A 13111-nucleotide genomic window follows, 5' to 3' on the forward strand; every position below is an offset into this window, starting at 1 on the left:
TTTTTAACCTTTAAAAAAATTGGGGAAAGACTGACAGATGACACACAAATTAACCCCAAACACAAAGCATAGTAATTCTTCCACTCAGTTCAGTGAAATAATTTCAATGTTGTCGTGAGTGGGCTTGTACATCTGCGGAGTTCTCGAAGTGGAGATATTGCAAACAATTAATACTAATTAGTTAGTTGTGTTTTTTGTTCATGTGCCTTAATATTAATTGTGCGTGTAAGAGTTGAAGGGACTAAGGTAGCAGTGAGAACCAGAGGGATGTTGTGGGAGTTTGGAGCCATGTGCGCGTGGAGAATCAATTTAAACACAATCAAAAGTTAAGAGGGATTAAAGCTACTTTGATGAGATAGCACACTCAAAATTGTTTAAAATAGCTGCAGAGATTAAATTAATGTAATCCAATTTAAAGGAGCCTTTCCTAATATTTATTATTAAAGCACCATCTGTTCGAGCCTGTAGGGTCAGTACAAAAGGCGGTTTTACACCAACAAAGCTATTTCGTTGTCCTACATTCCTCTCTTTGCTGTCTGTCAATAAGTCAGGGAATAACCCCCTTTTTTTTGGCTCAGTCCTAATCTTTGTTCATGTTTGTCCTCATTTGCCATCAACTAATATTTAACAATGTGCAATTCTGTTCCTCACTTGTCAAATGCCTTTTATAAAAGTAAAACTGAAGGTCATCCAGATTTCGTCAAGAATAATGAACGATTATAATGAGGGAAAAATAATCTGACGCTTACATAATTTATTATTATGTTGTCTGTTCTTGCATGGCTAGGCGTTTAAGGGTTCATTTTAAGACTTTGTTATCACTGCTCTGACACAGATTTCTGCTCAGCACAGACAAAACATGCTGTACAGATAACAAAACAACCCTCAATTAATAATGTAGCACAAAGTTGGACTAAACCGTATTTTATTCCATGAGAATAAAGACATTGTTCCGTCATTTCTACCCTGTATCTACAAGGTACATCTTTCTAAAATATTTCTGGTTCAAGTTGGCCATTGCAGCAAGTGAGTCATTGCACAGAACTGCTTAATGCCAGTATTGGATTTACAGAGATGCATGCTGATATGCAACAATTATTATTATTTCCATTGACTAATGGAAATAATTGACTATCATTTTTTTTTTTTTAATGGATGCGTCCTTATGTTAATCGAGCACAATTTACATTGTGCTTTTTTACAACACTTATTAATCCTAACTAACTTTCAGGTTTATATTTATATTTTGTGCCTCTTCTGTGGCATCTTTCCATGTTTATGTTTAAAAAGTTATTTATTTGTCTCGTACATCCTGTGCTGCAGCACCTATTTTCACCCTCTGTCTGAAACCAGAGCCCAGTCTGCTCTGATTGGTTAGCTGGCCGGCTCTGTTGTGATCCGTCAACCGCCACTTAGACTGTCAAGTACAATGTGTTGGAGCGCTAACCGATCGAAGCACAAGAGTTATATATTGATGTCTCTATGTTATGGAAGTAAAAAACGAAGGCAAATGGAGGCGTTTCAGGCAGGATTTTAGACTTTTTATAACACACTCCAGGAAAGGGAAAACACGAAAAACATAATAGGGCTTCTTTAAGTCCAATCCCATAGTACCAATTCATGTGTTCACAAAACATCATTTTGTGGTCTGGCAAGACTTCATCACATTATAGACTCACACAGTTCACCTTTTAATGTAGCATAGGGTAAAGGATGAGGCATTGTTGTGCAATTAAAAGTCTTAACAGTTACACGTTTGTTTCTAGTTATGTCTTTCTTTTTAATTTCCTTCCAAATAAAAAGAGATCAGTTGTAAAATAGAGGTTAAGCGATCTAGTGAAGGCAGTCAACTCAAGGCAGCTACTCCATCCCCATGGAGTACTCCACTCACTGCAGCGTATATGCAACACACTTTTTAAATCATGACAATTTACTTGGGCCTTCAGTACTGTGTGTACACTTGCTGCACGCCTGTTGCTACACAGCTCACCTGAAAGCCATGCTGATACTGGCACTTGTGTAGCTGCTGCTGATTCTGTCCAAATAGTATTTTAAAAAGCCCCCCCTCCCCCGAGCATCCAGCAGAAGGCTCCGAATCGACCTCTCCGTAGTGGAGAAGACTCCCTGCTGTGCCGAGCTTGAAATGAAGAATTTGACCTATTTCAAGAGATGATGGGTGATTGACATCTTAATAAAAACAAATCTGAAATAAATGTATAAAGAGGTATTAAAAACTTGAAACATTTTCTGTTACTTCAACGTTGTTTACAGCACCACTTGGAATCTGAAAAATCATGTCCAGGACCTTTGACCTTCAAACCATGTTGCTGCTTCAGATTATCAGGACATATTTTTAAGTCGGAAGGGCCACCCCGTTCAATCGATGTCTAGAGGTGTAGATGGAGGGTAAATCTGAGCCTGAGCTAAAGCTTAAGCAGTAGAGAGGGACTCACATGGGAGAAAGACATGGGTGGAAGCAGAGATTACTGGGGGAGATAAAGTGGGGCTGGTTAAAGAAGATCAGTTAATCTTCACACAGGCCTCTCCGTGGCTCCCTGAGGGCTTTGGGAGAGGAACTGACTTGTTATCCTTCATTTGATCACAACATCACAGCAGAATTAGGTTGCCTTGTTAGACATGCAAATCCCATGTATTTCAGTAACAAACTGAACACCTGTTCATCCATACGTACACACAGTTTACCTATATTGCTTATGAATACTTGTCATTTATGTATTTGTTGAGTCTAACATTCAGAGATTTGAGTGAAATCAAGATTTCCTCTGTGGTTTTTTCTACAATCAGAGGATCTCTTTTATACTGTGCGTGTGCTGCCCTCTATGGATGAGTCATGGTCCCACAACATAGTCACATTTAATCTGTTAATTGTGCCCCTGCTCAGACATGCATGACGGGGCGGACTCTTCTTTGATTAGTATCTGCAGGTTTGCATTCAGGCGTCCCTGCCTTTTTAATTGCTGTTGACTCCGCCAATGTCCCATAGCCAAAATGCCCTGCAGAGTAAGAAAACAAAAACAAAAAAACAGTTTATTCTAAAGGAAAGAATCCAATTAGCAGATATAAAGCGTGGCTAGGCTGAACGATTGCCCTTAGCCAAATGTAATTAGGACAAAATTTACTGAGACTTCACATCATTATTTCATCCCCTTTATTGGCAGCTTTTCATTTTTTTTCTTTTAGGACTTAGATTGACATCATACCCATATCCTCATCTTGATCTATCTGTATGTTTCTGCAGCCAAACACACACACATCCCAGATGGAGACAGCCTTGGATTAAGGAAGATTTTCCTTCATTTAATAAACAATTGAATGACACAGTTTTGAGGATAAACCCGCTCTAAGAAGCAGAAGCATAGTCTGGAGTGCGGAGACTACAGGGCATTATCCTACTTCATCATGGAATATCGTTCAGAATTAGTCTTCATCGATTGCTGCGTTTACATGAAGGAGTCTCATCTAACAACAGAGAACCTAATCCCTTCTGATTGTGTCTCCAGTCCACCATATATAATATATATATATATATATATATATATATTTATTAATCTACGTGTAAACGCACTTCACGGTATTATACAGGAGAGATTTCATTTCGATCTTGGCTTTAACTCAGACACAGCCTTTTTCTCAGTGTTCTTAAAATATTGTTACAGGGCACACATGTCGGTCACAGCTAACACAATGGCTGCTGAAAATGAAATCAGAGCAACAGGATTTGTGGGGGGAAAAATAAGAGATGGGGCTGCTATACATTCTGATCAAAAACAGGCTGATAGGTTGACATCTGTAGGAGCGATGTTGATGATAAAGATATTAATCTACTGCACGCATGTCCAATAGATGGCTTTACTGCTCGACACTGACATGAGGTAATGCTGGATATGCCGACATGCTTTACGATTAGAGATTTGTGCATGTACAGTGGGGGAAAAAAGTATTTAGTCAGCCACCAATTGTGCAAGTTCTCCCACTTAAAAAGATGAGAGAGGCCTGTAATTTTCATCCTAGGTATACCTCAACTATGAGAGACAGAATGAGACAAAAAATCCAGAAAATCACATTGTCTGACTTTTAAAGAATTTATTTGCAAATTATGGTGGAAAATAAGTATTTGGTCAATAACAAAAGTTCATCTCAATACTTTGTTATATACCCTTTGTTGGCAATGACAGAGGTCAAACGTGTTCTGTAAGTCTTCACAAGGTTTTCACACACTGTTGCTTGTATTTTGGCCCATTACTCCATGCAGATCTCCTCTAGAGCAGTGATGTTTTGGGGCTGTCGCTGGGCAACACGGACTTTCAACTCCCTCCAAAGATTTTCTATGGGGTTGAGATCTGGAGACTGGCTAGGCCACTCCAGGACCCTGAAATGCTTCTTACGAAGCCACTCCTTTGTTGCCCGGGTGGTGTGTTTGGGATCATTGTCATGCTGAAAGACCCAGCCACGTTTCATCTTCAATGCCCTTGCTGATGGAAGGAGGTTGTCACTCAAAATCTCACGATACATGGCCCCATTCATTCTTTCCTTTACACAGATCAGTCGTCCTGGTCCCTTTGCAGAAAAACAGCCCCAAAGCATGATGTTTCCACCCCCATGTTTCACAGTATGGTGTTCTTTGGATGCAACGCAGCATTCTTTCTCCTCCAAACACGTCTAGTTGAGTTTTTACCAAAAAGTTCTATTTTGGTTTCATCTGACCATATGACATTCTCCCAATCCTCTTCTGGATCATCTAAATGCTCTCTAGCAAACTTCAGACGGGCCTGGACATGTACTGTCTTAAGCAGGGGGACACGTCTGGCACTGCAGGATTTGAGTCCCTGGCAAAGTAATGTGTTACTGATGGTAGCCTTTGTTACTTTGGTCCCAGCTCTCTGCAGGTCATTGACTAGGTCCCCCCGTGTGGTTCTGGGATTTTTGCTCACCGTTCTTGTGATCATTTTGACCCCACGGGGTGAGATCTTGCGTGGAGCCCCAGATCGAGGGAGATTATCAGTGGTCTTGTATGTCTTCCATTTTCTAATAATTGCTCCCACAGTTGATTTCAAGCTGCTTACCTATTGCAGATGCAGTCTTCCCAGCCTGGTGCAGGTCTACAATTTTGTTTCTGGTGTCCTTTGACAGCTCTTTTGGTCTTGGCCATAGTGAAGTTTGGAGTGTGACTGTTTGAGGTTGTGGACAGGTGTCTTTTATACTGATAACGAGTTCAAACAGGTGCCATTAATACAGTTAACAAGTGGAGGACAGAGGAGGCTCTTAAAGAAGAAGTTACAGGTCTGTGAGAGCCAGAAATCTTGTTTGTTTGTAGGTGACCAAATACTTATTTTACAGAGGAATTGACCAATTAATTCATTAAAAATCCTACAATGTGATTTCCTGGATTATTTCCCCCCATTCTGTCTCTCATAGTTGAAGTGTACCTAGGATGAAAATGACAGGCCTCTCATCTTTTTAAGTGGGAGAACTTGCACAATTGGTGGCTGACTAAATACTTTTTTGCCCCACTGTATGTTGCACAATACACATTATGTGTTGCTGATTAAAGCTATGCCCTGGATTCTTCTGTGAGTGGACTCTATAATTATCAATGACGGTCCATCGCCATCCAGAAATAAGTCATTAGAATGTGTAGCTATTGATAACATATACAGCTGCTAGCATAATAGTAAAATAAGAAGGCGTAAGTAAAAACTGATATGTAAACATTTGCTATTTATTAAACACTTAAAGGTGGGGTATGTAATTTATTTCAGAAACACTTTTTGTGATATTCCATGGAATGCTCTTAACATCCCGATAGCAATGAATATATTAAATGCTTTGACAATAAATACATAAAGAAATGTCATCTGTGGAAGCCGTGGTGCTGTAAAAAGCACGACCAATCATTTTAGCCGGATGGCCTACCTGCCTGTCAGCCTTCCATCTGTGCACACACTTATCTCGTGCCCTCATTGGTCATGTGCGCGTTTGTGTGTGTTGGAGGAGGGGCTCTGTAAGGAAGTCTGAAGGAAGAGGCAAATGTTTTCTGGTTGTGTACTTTCAAATTCTAGCGCACTCGAGCTGGTTTCTCCAAAATGACATACCCCACCTTTAAGAGTAGCATGAGCACTCTGTGTGAACAATCATTACTTATATATTTATTCATACATTTTCGGAGACCAACAACTTACTGTAGCAATTCAAAAATGTGTGTCTTGTTTCTGTTGTGCTATGTAAATGTTTGGTAGCCTACTTGGTTTGTCATCACCTTGATTTGTGCAATATAACAGAAATAGACTACAAATACAGTGTTTTTAGGCTCTGTGAACGTGTCGTTATTGCACAGTTCAACTGTAACATCACTTTCGCTTGTGATAGAGTATATTTTGCGGGAAGATGCAATAAACTTTTAATATTAATAGAAATAGAACTCAAGTCTATAAGTCTGTATCTTCTGTATGATTTGTAAATGTAACTGTTGGTTACTTTTGAGCCATACACATGTTCCTGGCCGGATGTTTTGCTCGCATGCTGGATGCCTCACAACATGTGGACCCCACAGACGTCACATGACACGAATGATTTAAATATCGAGCAAAGTGATTTGCTAATAGTAATTCAGAGAATGTAAATGCTGTTACCATGATGATGATGATGATGATGATGGTATCACCAGAAGCCGTTGTTGGGGTAGTGACCATGTGTTAGATCATATCCATGTCCAGCTGAGCTTTTTTGCTCACGTGAGGTGAGAGGATTGAGCCTGGGATTGTACGGGGATTAGTCAGCAGGACTTAGATTTAGAGATTCAGAATCTAAGGGACAGGAGTCTCACAGCTGCAGGGTCATTTAGTTCCAAGAAGAAATAAGAAAACACTGCAGCAATTATAAAAGTAAAAAAATAAGTGTATGTTCATCTATCTGGCTTAATATCTCCCACACATGCACTTTTCTCTTCATCTGTTCGTCTGCCCCACCGGCACAGCGAATCACTTCATTCTGCTGCCTCTGCACGCTTTCAGTCAGGAAAAGAAGGAAGGCGTGTCTGGCGGAGCAGATGTGGAGATTTCAGCTGCCTGTTTATGGATCACAACTCTCCCTCTCTCGGTGTATTCCCCTCTATCCAAACATCCACTCTGTCTATCATTGGAGCACATGAGGGACACTTTTCATGGTTTTCTCTACCATAGGAGGATTTTATTGGAAAGAATTTTCTTTTTTTCTTATGAGTTTTTTTTAAACCAAGCTTCAAACTGGAGACACTAGTAGACACCGACTGCTGGGATCAGGTGATCCAGCTTCAGCTGTCGGGTTCGGGTGACTGGGCACCCTGTGAGTTGGACATCATCATTTTGTTTTCTTTAATATGTTATTTTATCAACCCTCTCTTTTTGCCCATCTAGTCGATGTGAAAACAATTGTTGTTGTATTGCTGAACTTGTGTCTGGAGAAACATTGTTGATAACTCGTTTTTTTTTCTGGGAAATTCCATGTTTAATGCAGACCGGTAATGTATTATGGAAAAGCAACATTGTAATTTTTAGTGGTTGAACTTTGTATAAAGTCATCATAGGAGTATTATAAGATACAGCACAACATGTGCAATGATGCCTATATGAAACCTGCTAATAAGTACTGTATCTCCTTATTGGTGAATTTCAACTCCTCAGAAGGATGCAGTTAAGAAACTTAAACTTCTAATGCATGGGCATACAGCTGTAAACAGTGCTGTTTTTTAAACTGGGGAATCAGGAGGAGAATCATATAATATGATATTTACCTTTAATTCTGAAGAAAATGTTTTCACTCTGCTTTTGTCTGATTCCATATGTGATTTTTGCCTTGTCTTCGTTCAGGTAGCTTGATGTACAGAATCTACAAGGAAAACACACAACGAGGTTGTTGCTGATTATAAAGGAGCCTAAAAGATTATATCTGCTGAGGTCACAGTTTTTTAATTGTTAAATCCCAGCAGCAAAGTTAGCTGGCTAAGTGATTCAATATCTGCAAGGTTATCAAAATGTATTATGCAATTTGTAATGTGAAAAATCAAATAACTAATTGAATTAATTGTTTTCCCAGCAAAATAACCAAAAACATCCTGTCGTTCTAATTTCTCAACCGTGAGAATTTGTTGCCTTTCTCTGTTTTATATCATTTCAAACTTAATGTCTTTTTCGGACAAAACCAGATGTTTGAAAACATCAAATCAGGCTTTAGGAAATTGTTTTAGGCCTTTTCTATCTTGCTATTTTCAGGGATTTTACACTGAGAAAATTATCATCTGATTATTTAATAATCCAAATAACGCTAGGCATGCAAAGACAGGAAACAAGAAGGATGATTTCATCTTCTTATTATAGACACATGCATTTCCAAACATTTGGTCTTTCCAAATATTTGGTCTACCTATGCTGTACAATGTATTATCTCTTCGATTGACACACGGTTTCTCCCATTTTTCCCTTTAAACTGTGGGTTTTCTCTGGAAGTTTTTCCTTGTACGATGTGAGGGTCTAAGGACAGAGGGTGTCGTATTGTCATACTGATATTCTGTATAAACTGTGAAGACCACTGAGACAAATGTAACATGTGATATTGGGCTATATAAATAAACATTGATTGATTGATTGATTGATGAAATAAAACAAACTATCAATATCACATAACACAAAGAAGCCTTTTTATTCATGGGATTGAAGCATGAAACAGGATGAAAATAGATATTAACACCTATTTTAGATTTGCTAGCTGCCCCAAATCATAAAAACAACATCATCTGCTGAGCCTCTGCTAAATGTCACAAGTGACAAAGTGTTTCCTGTGTTATTGTTCCAGGTGACACCAAGGATGTGGAGATCCCCAGAAGAGACCTGGAGGTGGTCAGGGGCCATATGGTGATGTTAGAGGCCTGGTACAGCCCCCTCTCAGACATCAACAAAAACTCTGTCGTGTGGCTCTTAGAGGGGAAAGAATCAAAGCCGGTGAGAAGGTCAAAATGCAATCTGCAATGATCTGACGTATAGTTGACCGTGCTCTGACCTCTCCTTGTGTATACAAAGTAGAACTTCTTAAAATGGATTACATTAAATTCAGTCTGATTGCCGATGCTACTCCTTTTATTCCAGCAAGTTGCATTAGCTCTCTGGTTCCAGATTTTCCAATTTGTGAAATTTCAGATTTGTTCTGTTTCCTATACATTTATTTTTGAAATATTAACAGTTTAGATAAAACATGAAGACGACAAACGTAATTATGGTTTTTGTTCATGTTATTATTATACAAATACAAAATGAATATCTGGCATTGTCAGTACTTGGCTTCTGTCACCTCAGAATATTATGTGACAGGAACATTGCCTGTTTTGTACTGCATGACATTTATATTATATGTTGGGAAATCCATCCAGTAATATGTAATATGATCTATAGAGATTAGGATTATTGCCAACACCACTGCGGATGTGTAGTGGAAGGAAAGATGGCTGTTATTACGAAAGGATGCCACTAATGACATTTTATCTCTACTTTTTTGCTGCACCTCCTATATATGGCACGAACCGCATTTCAAATAGCTCATAGCTGTCCTCTGTGTGTATGTGTCTGTGCACGATCTTTGCATGATTAATATAATCTAAACAGTGTCCGGTGCCTGCGAGCTTATCTCTAACAGAAAATCTGCCTAAAATTCGACACCAACCATCTGTACATGTCAGGATTATCTTTATGAAGGATGTTGATTTGTGTTATATAGTTAATCTGCACATATAGATATATATATATATATATATATATATATATATATATATATATATATATATATATATATATATAGATATATATATATATATATATATATGGCCAGAGCCAATACAATTATAAAGTTTCACCCCGATGACCAGAAATAAAAGTGACCATAGTAACTCATTTTCAAAAAAGGATTGTATTTCAGGAAAAAAAGTAGCAGACTCAGAATTGTATTCTAAGAATGTACAAAATGCTGCATTGTTCAGTGTTGCTTTGTTTTTCTTCCGGTTAAGGTAATAACCTTTAGCTCAGGCGAGATAGGGTACGGTCAGAACGAGTTCACCAAGAGAGTGGGCTTCAGTGCGCCCATGCCCTCCGCCAACCTCTCCATCTACATCAACAACACCCAGGAGACTGACTCCGGGTCCTACGCCTGCACTGTCATCATCCCTGGAAGTGCTGTCATTTTGGGAAAGGTGCGCCTTAATGTCAAAGGTAATGAACCGCAGCATCAAAGGAGAATATCAAAGGTTAGATTTAATCGCTCTGCCACACAGCTCACACATTTCCTCGGAAATCAAATGCTGAACACGTTTTGAAGGATTTCAGATCTGACCGGTGTCTAATAAGTCCTATATTTATGTGAAAGCACTGTCCAAATGGAAATCATCTGCCACTTGCCTCTGAGGCCATGATGTCATCCTCCAGCAGCAGATTGAAACAACAGGGATTAAAACATTTACTTAATTTATGCAATAATGCTACTCCCTGTGAAACCTCCACTTTGTTGGCTGTGGATTAAAGCCTAACGTACAAGTTCAATATAAGGTCATTGTTACCGTATTCCTAGCTTAACCTCTTGCACTACATCTGTGTGTCTGTCTGCAGTCCCTCCTTCCCCCCCGCTGTGCACCCTGATGGGGAACCCAGTGATGAAGGGCAACGTGACTCTGAGCTGTCAGTCCAGTCAGGGAAAACCTGTCCCTCAGTACAAATGGACCAAAGCTGCACCCACGTCCGAGGTGTTTTTTTCCCCCATGCAGAGTGAGTATTCTCTCGGCACATAACAAGGATTTTAATGACTATACTTTAACTGTCAGTTCATTTGAAAGAAAACACATTTACAAACTGTACTGTACCTCATGTAGAATCTTTTGACAGATAGTTTTATTTTGTTGCCGATTGCAGCTTTCAAAAAGGTAATTCAACAACTTTCTTATGGGTTCTATGATAGAAACACAAAAATGTCTCGCCTCAATCGCAACATTACCAGACTTTAACAGCAATTAAGCTAAACGAGTAAAAAGGAGAGGCTTTCTTTTCGGTGAAGGATTTGGGGTTATATTTAGTTGAAGAACACAGGAACAGGAACACAGTTCATTTAAGCTAATATTTCATTTAGATTTTATTTGGAAAATGCTAGAGTTGAGCATTAAGCAATGATAAAAAGTATGAAGATACACATTTTTATCATCTATTTTTTGGTTAAAGGAAAGCTTTCACACAACTGAGACAAATCTTACACTCGCTTATCACGTCATATTTAGACATCCTTGTAAAAAACCACCTGTTATTTTGGAGGGAATACATTGTATATATAAATAGATATACTGTTTATGTGCTTGTGTCACACAGATGCAAAAATGGTAAAGGAATCATTGAAGTACAAATCTGAATCCCCCTCCTGCTGCCCCTAACACCTTGCATGCAGCAGGTCACATACAGCATCATAAGTCCAGGTGCAGATTGTAGGATAACGCGTAGGTGCTAAAGATGTAGCTAAGATCTTTCAATCGCACAATAACATGCAGCATGAATCCTCTTAACCGATATAAACATATTCCTCTCGCAGCTCTGTCCATGCAAGAATAAAAAATGCATTTGTAGATATGCTACAGAAAGAGCACCATCTGTTTCTGACTTAGGCTGATTGATTGAGTATTGACTTAACTGCTTTGATCTTCGGCCCTCATCTCTTTATAGAACAAAGGTCCTCAGACTGGAAAAATGAAAAACTACTCTGTCCGATTGTGCATAGACTAATGGTTTTGTAGATCAGCGTGCCGGCATCACATGTTTGTCCGCACCCTCTTACATCAACACAGAAACCCATCTTTGTATCTGCGCTGATGTATGCTCTCTCTATGACTCTCCATGACTCTTGAACTCTGCTATCATCACTGCTTATCTCTTTCAGCAATCTCTTTCTCTCTCTCTCTGTCTGTGTTTTCTCTCTCTGCTGATCCTCCTCATTTCCTGTTAACCTTGGTGCCTAATCTAACAAGCCCCATGTCATTACTTGATCCACCCCTCTAAGAGGCATAAGTTGGATTTGGGACTGCACTCCCGTCCCCTCCCCATCAGTTTGTACCATTCCCTCCCGACCTCTCATTGCTCACTCTCTCTTTCTGCCATCTTTCTTTCTGCAAAAAAAAAAAACCACACAAAAAACAGAATGGAGAGTCTGTCCCCAGCCCATATTTGTCCTTGGGTTCATTGGTAAGGGTTATCACTCATACATGTTCCATTTATTTCCCGAGCTCCCATCCACATCCTCACCTGCAAACCGTGTCAACATGTCTCTCCTCAAATCCCAGCCCTTAAGCTGTAGGAGAAGCTTTAAAGTAAAACAAATCAACCCAGTTTGTATAAATGCTTATATGATTATTTGTAGTAAATGGAAACCATCAAAAAGTAAAAGGCTTAGCATTCATGTAGGTGTCTAGCCAGTAATAATCCCACTTAACCTTTAAAAAATCGAATTTTTGATTAAATCATCTAAATATTTGGATGTCAGTGAATATGTTTGTTGTGATATAAGCAGCTGTTTCATATTGGAATATGTTCCTGAATATATCCATGATGAGGGTTTTCATGAGACTTTTTGCATATATTTCCATTGTTATCTATTTACTTATTTGTAAAATAAGGGTTGAATTTGTTCTTTAAATCTTTGCAGTGTGTATGATGTTTAATATGTAGCTGTCATCCTGTTGCACTCATTGAGATTCTTTACCATGTTTTATGAACATATCCCTGAGTCCAAAGTAGGAGGAAAATAATAAGATGATCTGTGAGAGAAAATATAAATTTCAAGGAGTGGTATGACATTTTGAAAAATAGGATAATTTCTTGCTGAGGCTGAACTGGGTTGAGAATATCACGTCATGTTTGTACAGTAAATATGCAGCTAGCTTAATAAATAGCAGAGAGTAAATTACAATAATTGGTTGTGCATTAGCTTTATGATTTATTTAGATTTTTGTGTATGGTCTCTCACATCAATTGTGAACTAATCCTCTGCAGCTTGTCATGTGTAGTGGCCGGCTGTACTGTACCATGATGAGCCTCATTAT

At 38.9% G+C, this 13111-nt stretch overlaps 1 protein-coding gene across 2 annotated transcripts in view; it reads left to right on the forward strand.

Moving 5' to 3' along the window:
• The window catches only part of esamb (endothelial cell adhesion molecule b), a 60187-nt gene that overhangs the window by 42938 nt on the left and 4138 nt on the right, over positions 1–13111 (forward strand). Inside the window, exons 1-4 of one of the 2 annotated variants that reach the window (XM_034197846.1) lie at positions 7127–7341; positions 8848–8993; positions 10049–10250; positions 10644–10799. In XM_034197846.1, coding sequence (XP_034053737.1) covers positions 8904–8993; positions 10049–10250; positions 10644–10799 — 448 coding nt within the window. In that variant the 5' untranslated portion in view covers positions 7127–7341; positions 8848–8903. Of the gene's footprint in view, positions 1–7126; positions 7342–8847; positions 8994–10048; positions 10251–10643; positions 10800–13111 lie in introns of those variants that run through there. The other variant, XM_034197845.1, reaches the window with a different exon arrangement.

The sequence above is a fragment of the Gymnodraco acuticeps genome, unplaced genomic scaffold, assembly GCF_902827175.1.
Source record: "Gymnodraco acuticeps unplaced genomic scaffold, fGymAcu1.1, whole genome shotgun sequence".
NCBI classification, from domain to species: Eukaryota; Metazoa; Chordata; class Actinopteri; order Perciformes; family Bathydraconidae; genus Gymnodraco; species Gymnodraco acuticeps.